This window comes from Microtus ochrogaster, chromosome 18 (assembly GCF_000317375.1).
Source record: "Microtus ochrogaster isolate Prairie Vole_2 chromosome 18, MicOch1.0, whole genome shotgun sequence".
Lineage (NCBI taxonomy): Eukaryota > Metazoa > Chordata > Mammalia > Rodentia > Cricetidae > Microtus > Microtus ochrogaster.
This window is the reverse complement of record NC_022020.1, coordinates 7197216-7207160: the sequence shown is the minus strand read 5'-3', so window position 1 is coordinate 7207160 and position 9945 is coordinate 7197216. Positions and strand designations below refer to the sequence as shown.

Sequence of the window (9945 nt, the reverse complement as noted above, 5' to 3'; positions counted from 1 at the left end):
CTAAGCTAGCCAAGTGGCCAGGAACCAACAAGCAGCTCTCTCCTCTAACAGACTGGCATGTCAACATAGGTAACTACATTGACATAAAAAATATTATCTTTGATGGGCTCTGTTTGCTAGAAGCGAGCAGAGGCATGACCCCTTTAAAAGAGGTTTTCCTGACTCAGCGATAGCAGAAAAGCTGCACCATTTTGAAATGCTGGCTTTCTGGATCTTGCTGCCAGCGTGACCTCTGGCTCTTCTGGGAGATGGAACATTTAAATGAGGTTTGAGAGCAGACTGCAACAACTTGCTTAATGGCAACATAGACTCACTGTGTGCCTGAAAATGGGGCTCTGAGCATGGCTCACACTAAACAGACTTCTGCCCCCGCCACATCAATCTGGGTGGAGCAAGCAGAAAGTACCGTACATATTATAGTAATGGCACAGCTTAAGTTTTAGACTAGGTGGGCAAGCAGAAAGTACTGTATATACCACTTAAGCTTAAGTTTTAAAAAGGTTCTTCTCTTGTTTCCACAGAAGATGAGAACCTGTGGATTGCTTTAAGACTGGTGTGGTTTGATAAAAAAGATACCCTGAAGGTCACCATGAACACCTCCCAAAATTACTTTGCCCAATAAACAGAAGAAAGAAGTATGGAGAAAACCATGCCCATATTCCCAAATATATTCTATAAATGTTTGTTTACATTTAAAGGAGGATATGATATATATATGAATAATTTGCATTTGTATGGATCTTGATTTATTGATACAAATTTAAGGTCAATTTTTTATACTGTGTATATTTATTTCTGATCTTAATTAAGGTATTGTGTTTGTGAAGCTCATTTAAAAATGTAATTTATACATTTTTACTATTATACTATTATACATCTATAATAGTCAAGCTTGTAGTTATGTTAGTTAGATTTTCTAGATGTACAGAGATATATTTCAGATGGGTATGTATTCCTCAAACCTTCCAAAGACTACAGAATATGACATTTAAAATGTTTAAAAATTTAGGATTTTTCATGACAGTGAGACACATCTGTTCCTAACAGCACCAAGCTACTTCAAGAAGATAATGGGTGTCAAAGAGGCTCCTTTTAAAATTTATTTTTACTTAAAAAATTTCTACCTCCTCCCCTCCTCCCATTTCCTACCCCCTCCCCCCTCCTCCTCCCCCCCCCGTCCCCTTCCCCCAACCTCTCCAGTCCAGAGAGCAGTCAGGGTTACCTGCCCTGTGGGAAGTCCAAGGTCTTCCCCCTCCATCCAGGTCTAGGAAGGTGAGCATCCTAACAGACTAGGCTCCCACAAAGCCAGTACATGCAGTAGGATCAAAACCCAGTGCCATTGTCCTTGGCTTCTCAGCAGCCCTCATTGTCAGCTACATTCAGAGAATCCAGTTTGATCACATGCTCCATCAGTCCCAGTCCAGCTGGCCTTGGTGAGCTCCCATTAGATCAGCCCCACCGTCTCAGTGGGTGGGTGCACCCCTTGCGGTCCTGTCTTCCTTGCTCATGTTCTCCCTCCTTCTGCTCCTCATTTAGACCTTGGGAGCTCAGTCCAGTGCTCCAATGTGGGTCTCTGTCTCTAGCTTCATCCATCGCCAGAAGAAGGTTCTATGGTGATATGCAAGATATTCATCAGTATGGCTATAGGATAGGGCCATGTCAGGCTCCCTCTCCTCAGCTGTCCAAGGATCTAGCTGAGGAAATCTCCATGGACACCTGGGGACACCTCTAGAGTCAAGTCTCTTGCCAACCCTAAAATGGCTCCCTTAATTAAGATATATACTTCCCTGCTCCCATATCCACCTTTCCTCTATCCCAACCGTCCCATTCCCCCAAGCTCTCCCCATCCCCCCTTCTCACTTTTTTCTCCCCATATCCTCTTACCCCACCCCACCCCCACCCCCAAGTTTCCAATTTTTGCCTGGCAATCCTGTCTCCTTCCTATATCCAGGAAGATAACTATATGTTTTTCTTTGGGTTCACCTTCTTATTTAGCTTCTCTAGGATCATGGATTATAGGCTCAATGTCCTTTATTTATGGCTAGAATCCACTTATGAGTGAGTACATACCATATTCATCTTTTTGGGTCTGGGTTACCTCACTCAGGATAGTGTTTTCTAAGAGTTTGTTAGCCATCTGGGCAAGAAACTGCCCTTGCCTAGACTGCTTAATTGGATATGCAGGACCCACAGAGAAATGACTGCTGAACTTGCCTAAAGTTGAGACCATCCTTCAGGGTTCCTGCTTCATAGGTGAGTCTGCTAGACATTCTGCAGGACACAGAAAAATGTGACAGACAAACTGCCAGTATAGGCGAAACTGTCTTTGAAATTTCCTGCTTCGTGAAAAAGTCTGCTGGATCCTATGGGCCTGTAGGCTGAAGATGGATGTCCCAATGGTACAGAAGAACTTTGGGTGACTGTCCAGGCAGAGAAATATCTCTGTCAATTATAGAATTTTTAAAGTTGTTTACAATGCACTTTCTGTTTACTTAGGTAATATTATATTCTTCTGGAGTCTTTGATGGAGTTAAGGATTTATAGTTATAGTTTTCCTTAGTTATGATAAAAGATAAAGTAGATATAAATATTGTAACTATAATTCTTATTTGATACCTGTTTTGTTATATGTAACTTTACTATGTTAAAGTTAAAGCCTTCCTTTTTATTTAAACAGAATAAAAGGGAGGTGATGTGGGAATCCCCTCTGTGTGCTGTGATTACCATTAATGAATAAAGAAACTGCTTTGGACCTATAGCAGGGCAGAACTTAGCTAGGTGGGGAAAACTAAGAAGAATGATGGGAGGAAGAAGGCAGAGTCAGAGAGAAACCATGGAGCCACCAGAAACAGATGCTGGGAACTTTAGCTGGTAAGCCACAGCCACATGGTCATACACAGATTAGTCGAAGTGGATTAAATTAACATAAGAGTTAGCCACTAAGAATCTCGAACTAATAGGCCAATGAGTGATTTAATTAATACAGTTTCTGTTTGATTATTTTGAATCTAAGCTAGCCAAGTGGCCAGGAACCAACAAGAAGCTCTCTCCTCCAACACTATTCTAGTGTGCAAAGCAGCAAAGCAGCAAGTGAGGTGGCAAGGGGGTCAGAAACCAGCCAACCTGTTTGAAGGTGCCTGAAAGGGGGAGTGAGGATTAAGTAAAGAAATAGACAAGAGACAGAAGATAAAGTCAGGAGGGCATCCAGTGAGTACTGTATCTGGCAGATTTATTTCTCATAGCCCTTATATACCCCACGCCAAAGGAAAAGACAAAAAACTTACTTACCATGATACCAGGAACAAACAAGTGCAATTACTTCCTAATTCTGAAAGCATCCAGCAACCACTCTTTAGATTAAACATCCTGCTATCTGGTCTTTTTTTTTTTTTTTTTTTTCCCAGCAAGGATCAGGACTTTAATGAGTTTACTTATTGAATAAAAGTGTCAATGATGCGATGAAAAAACGAACGAACAAAGACCTCCTTGTTTCAGCCAAAGGAAGGCATCCTTGTCCCCAGTGCAGAACCAGGGCCCGGGTGCCACTGTGAGGGTGGGAGGGAAGGGGCGGAGCCTGGCCCGAGGCGGAGCCTGGCCCGGGGCGGAGCTTGGCCCGGGCGAAGCCTAGCTCAGAGCTGGCAGGGGGAACACAGGCCTCACTCCTTGAACTTCCACTCTTGGCGACACATGGGGCAGTGCTGCTGCACCTGCTGCGCATTCAGCCACTTGAGGATGCAGTGCATGTGAAAGCAGTGCGAACACTGCCCCCACACCAGAGGGCAGTCGTCCCCAGGCACCTTACAGTCTGGACAGCAGCCATTAAATGCCATCCTGCAGATACCGCAGTTCTCATCATTGGCTACCCAGAGCCAAGTGGCCACACCGTTCCAGCACTTAATCTTCACCTTCATGGCGGCCGAGCCTGTGACCTGAGGGTAGAGAATTCCGGGGCTAAAGTTAGTCTGTAGTGCTCCAGCACTTGAGCACTTGACTCGGGGAGCTGCGACAGGGGCTAGGCGCTTCAAGGGTTCCGCCCTGCTATCTGGTCTTGAGAATCAAGAATAGGTGTGAACTCTCTGACCTTGAGTCAAGATGGAAGAGTCAAGTCTGTGGGCTCCCACAGGAGCGTGCAATCCCACAGCAGATCCTCATTCCATTACAGACCATTCCAGAATCCAAGATAGCTGCACATTCAAATGCCTGATATGTAACAAGTATGCTCAGACTCCAGAAGAAGAGGTTGTAGCCCCTCTAACTGGGCTTACAGGCAATTGTGAACTGCCATGTGGGGGCTGGGAACTTCACCTGGGTCCTCCATGAGAAGTATTGTTAACTACTGAGCCATTCTCCCCAGCCCCTTCAGTTAGCTTTTAATTGAAACAAAACCAGTCGTGACAATGATGATGAAGACAAAGAGTATTTACTCAAGAAACAAATAATTTTGAAGACTTATAAGAAAGAGAGAGAGACAAACAGAGACAGAGAGAGAGAGAGAGAGAGAGAGAGAGAGAGAGAGAGAGAGAGAGAGAGAAACAGAAGGGAGAGGGAGGGAGAAAGAGGAGAAAGAGAGCGTATTGTGCCCACATTGACTGGATTTGTACTCTGAATACAGAAATGTGATGTTTATTTCAGGTTAGAATTCAGTAAAGGTCTTTTTCCCATTCTGTAGGCTGCCATTTTGTCCTAATAATAATCTCCTTTGCCTTCCAGAAGCTTCTCACTTTCACAGGGTCCCATTTATCAATTGTTGTTCTTAGTGTCTGTGCTATCGGTGTTCTGTTCAGTAAGTCTCTCCTGTGCCAATGTGTTCAATGGTACTTCCCACTTCGTCTTCTGTCAGGTTCGGTGTAACTGGATTTATGTTGAAGTCTTCAATCTACTTGGACTTGAGTTTTGTGCAGGGAAATAGCTACGGATCTACTTGTATTCTACATGCATACATCCAGTTGAAGATGTTTTCTTTTTTTCATTGTCTATTTTTGGCTTCTTTCTTGAAAATCAGGTGTCCATAGGTGTATGGACTTAGGTCTAAGACTTTGACTCAATTCCATTGGTCCACCTGTCTGTTTTTATGCCAGTGCCGTGTGGTTTTGATTGCCATAGCTCTGTGGTAGAGCTTGAGATCAGGGATGGTGACACCTCTGGAAGTTCTTTTATTATACAGGATTGTTTTAGCTATCCTGGGTGTCTTGTTTTTCCAAATGAAGTTGAGTACTGTTCTTTTGAAGTCTGTGAAGAAATGTGCTGGAATTTTGATAGAGAATGCAGTGAATATGTTAGATTGCTTTTGATAAGATTATCATTTTTCTATGTTAATCCTACTGATTTTTGAGCATGGGAGATCTTTCCATCTTCTTATATCTTCTCCAATATCTTTCTTCAAATACTTGAGATTATTATCATACAGGTCGTTCAGTTGCCTAATTAGAGTTACCCCAAGATATTTTATATTATTTGTGGCTATTGTGAAGGGTGTTGTTTTCCTGGTTTCTTTCTCAGTCATTTAATTGTTTGTATAAGGAGGGCTACAGATTTTTTTTCTATTTAGTTAATCTCATATCCATTCACTGAAAGTGTTTATCAGCTGTAGGCATTGCCTGTAGTTGGCCTATGTTATTCTATCATGTCATCTGTGGATACTTTAATTTCTTCCTTGGATGGATCTAGAAAAGATCATGCTGAGTGATGTACCCAGACCCAGAAAGACATAGATGGCAATGTACTCACTCACAAGTGGATATTAGCTGTGAAACAAAGAATAATGATGTTATAATCCACAGATCCAGAGAGGCTAGGTAACAAGGAGGGCCCAAGCAGGGGTAACACATGGATCTCCCTGGAAGGAGAGATAGAAGAAATCTTGCGGATGGACTGAGGGAGGTGGGGATGGAAATTTGAGGGATGAACCGGGTTACAGGGTAGATGGAGGGAGAGAGTACTGAAAGAGATGACTGGAAATGGGGGCATTTTGGAATCAGATAGAAACCTGATGCAAGGGAAACTTCCAGGAATCTACAATAATGACCCCAGGTAAGACTCTAAGCAATGATGGATTTGTAGTCAGAACTACCCCAACTGTCCTCACAGAGCCTTCATTCAGAAACTGATGGAAACAGATGCAGACACACAGCCAAACATTACCATGAGCTTGGGGAATCCAGCTCAAGAGAGGGAGGAGGGATTGTAGGAGCCAGAGGGGTCAAGGACATCACAAGAAAACACACAGAAACAACTAACCTGGGATCATAGGAGCTCATAGAGTCTGAACCAACAGCGTAGGCCTTCTACATAGATATGACAGCTGTATAGCTTGATCTTCTTCTGGGACTCCAAAAAATTGGGAGCAGAGGCTGCCTCTAAAGCTTTTGCTGGCTTTTGAGAACCTATTCCTCATACTGAGCTGCCTTGCTCAGCCTTGATACAGAGGAGGTGCTTAGTATTACTGCAACTTGATATGCTATGTTTTGTTGATACCTACTGGAGACCTGCCCTTTCCTAAACAGAAACAGAGAAGCAGATTGGGGCCTGCAGAAGGACGGTGGGGTCAGGAATGAGAAAAGAGGAGGGAGATGAAACTGAGGTCAGGATGTTAAATAAATAATTTAATTTAATTTAAAGAAATTCAGGGAAGGACTGGTCATTCCTCCTGCACTACATTTTGGAGAAATACAAACTAGCCACTGGCCAGACAGCTCTGAGCAATCCCAGAGCACAACTGTTGGACACGCAGCTCATCAAATCTGACGTGCAGCTTTCTGTGCTTCTGAAGCTCCACTTCCTATAGTTTTCAAGTTACCCGAGGGAAAGGAAAGGCCAATGTTTAAAGAATATTCAATGCCAGTGATGTGAATACCTGCAGCATAATTCCCAACTGGTACCAAACAGAAATCCAGGGACTATCCATTAGATTCTTAGCTCCTGGAGGTCACCAGGCCTGGCTTCATCCTGTGTAGTACAGCGCCTATCCAAGACGGTTAGGCAAAGCAAGTAGTCGGTGAATACAGGAAAAGGATGCAGGATGTTTACAAGGCCTGTTGCTCTCTGCAGGCCTGGGATGGGATGAAACCCCATCTCTCCTCAATTCATGCGGGGCTTTGTGCTAGAAATGAGTTGCCTCTCCCTGCTTGCTGCGTGCCAGGTTTTTGTCCATCTGCTGCTATTATTTCCCCCACATTTCACAGCTCTCTTGTATTGCATGTGGTTATTCTTCAGTGGGTCATTATGGCATCTGGCTGCCCACCTTGTGTGTGCCCTGTTTCAGTCCACCAGGCAGCAGCTGCCTACCCACCCTGCCCCCTCCATCAGCTGCAAAGGTCTAACCCAGTCAAGCCTGGTTGCAAAAACCATCATTCCATTGCTTGAGGGTTGGCCGAACTCCAAAGCTTGGTTGCAGGGGTCCCTGTTCACTGTTTACTATTCCTATAGATAAGTTTCTTTAAAACCAGATGTGCTGGCCACAAGGAATTTCAGTTTCAAGGTTGTATACAAGGATGCATACAGCCAGATCTTGATCAGCTGTCATGTTTAAGTAGTAAAAGCAATCACATGGATACTAATAGAGTCGTGTTCTGACTGTATATGAAGACTGGAGCTTCAGAAACCTCAACCTCACCCAGAATCGATTTTAAAAGAGGACAACGCCACTGCCAGAAAAATCCACATGCTGCCTTCCTCTCCCTTAAGCAGATGACGTCTGATGATTTGTTGCTCTTAGCGCAAGGCTCAGACACATGTTCTATACCATGTTTAGCTTTGAGTAATAAATTGATTGTCTGGGACTCAGGTTTTCTGCTTTCATGTGGGAACTTGTCATAACATATAGGGCTCTGAGACTCTGGTTATATCCAAGCCTATCCAGTGTGGCCAAATCGTGGAGCTTTCCTGTCTCTGCAATAATATTTATAGCCTTTGTCACAGCATCTTTTGCTTACTTTTATATAAACCATGTGATTTTTAAAAGTGTTCAACATAAAATATGTCCAAATAATATTATGATTATAAAATATATTAAGAGAAAAAGCATTGCTAGTGACTTCTGAAGCCAAGCCTAAATACAGCACACCCTTTATCCACCCGGGACATACAACAAGCCCCAGTAGCTGCCTAAACCACAGATAGGCCACAGGTTCCCCTCCTCCATAAGTACATACCAATGAACTAATTAGCTAACTATTATAGTTAATTTATATATTAACTATATATATATATATAGACTAACTTATAAATTAGACACAGTAAGAAATTAACAGCACTAAAACAAAACAGAACCATTTTAACAACCTACCATGATCAAAGTTATTTAAACATATGCATCAATTATATCTGTAACTTTTTATTCAATGCTTTTAGAACACAGTTTGCTTCTGGGAATGAAGTCTCTGATGATCGAGGACACTGTGCCACTTAAGGGGGATAGACATACCATTCCTCTGCCATCCTCTATGGTCCACGTCTCAGCTTAGGTCTTTGCAGAAGGTTCTGTGCGATTGAAAGAGAAAAAGGTCAGTCAACTCCAGAAATGAGGAGAAGGGAAAGTCCAACCAGAACCTGGCCACGCTGTTTTGTTCCTGGTGTCAGTAATTACCACTACATCCCCATGAGGTTGCTACGGTTTCCATTGTTCAGATGTTAAACCTGAGATTCAGAGAGGACCGTGTGCCCAAGATCAAGTCCATCCAACATGGTGGAGCTGATTAGCAGAGTGATCTGTTCAGTCCCTTTTTGGCTGCAAACTCCGAGCTCACATTGCAAGGCAGGCAGTTCATCTCCATCAGAATTAAAGCCAATGTAAATGACCCTGAGGTTTTACTCAAAGCGAAATGGGAAGCAGAGACCCACAGCTCCTTTCCTGGTGGGCTTCATGAGCTGAGCTACTGTGAACAGGAAGCAGGGGCTGGGCAGAGCAGAGGCGTACAACTTCTTCACACCGTTGAAATGGGGGAAGAGGATAAACTAGCTTCTAAGGTCAGGAACAAGAATAAAATGTGTTCTCTTCTCATTCCATTTTAAAACAGTGTCAGATAATAACTTTAAAAATTTTATATTTCCTTTAAACAGTATTGCAGTTGGACTAACAAAGCTGCTGGGGAGAAGGACAAAGAGAGCACAGGTAGAAGCAAAGCACCATGATACGCATGCATGATAGGCCTAAATAAGACCCATCCTTTCGTATGGTAACAAAAAATAGTTAAAACTGTGAGGAAACATTTAGACAACTGACATCCAGGTTGGAACTCAGACACTTTTCCCTTTCTTCAGAACTTCCCAGAACGTTTCTGTATTTTCTACACCTGAAGCGCTCATTCTAGAGACATATTTCTACTAAGCCCTGACATTTTCATCCCTGTGCACCCTGTACTATTTCTCACTTTGAATATAGTTATTTAAGTCCAACAAGAAAAAAAAGTCATATATGAATAAATCTTTATTACTGTCAGCATTGTTAAAGAATTGCCTAGTTTGAGCCGTCTTTCTTTGAACTCACTGCCTTAGTGGGCAGAGAGGATCCTGCTAAGCATTTTAAATTAGGTAAGACAGTTTTATTGTCAAGGCAGGTCAATCAAATTATAATTGGCTCTAATTTACACTCCCACCAGCTGTTAAATTCTTTACCCAAAGCACTCAAAATGGCATGAAATTCTTACCGGTTTTGTGAAAGCTTCCAGAAGAATGGCCTTCCCCAAGATCCCTCACACCAAAAGACCTTGTTATTTTCAGCAGCCTTGAGGGAAGAGCCCCCTTTCACTCAGCCTGGAAAGCATGACCAGGACAGAGGCAGGCTGAACAGGACAAGGTGAACTAACACCCTCCGCAAACACAGGTCAATAAGGCTGCCAGAGGAGCAAGGGAGGCTCCTGGGCCAGGAGCCACTAAGATCACGTTCCCTTGGTAAAGGAATTTAGACTGGGAAACCACAAATGGAGCACTTAAGATGGAAGACAGGGG

At 43.1% G+C, this 9945-nt stretch overlaps 1 protein-coding gene across 1 annotated transcript; it reads right to left on the bottom strand.

Annotated features, from left to right (window-relative positions):
- Positions 1-3649: 3649 nt before the first annotated feature.
- On the bottom strand, positions 3650-3927 carry LOC101985998 (anaphase-promoting complex subunit 11). The gene has a single exon (XM_005355778.2). The coding sequence runs from the start codon at positions 3909-3911 to the stop codon at positions 3657-3659; it is 255 nt and encodes an 84-aa protein (XP_005355835.1). The 5' UTR covers positions 3912-3927; the 3' UTR covers positions 3650-3656.
- Positions 3928-9945: the final 6018 nt, after the last annotated feature.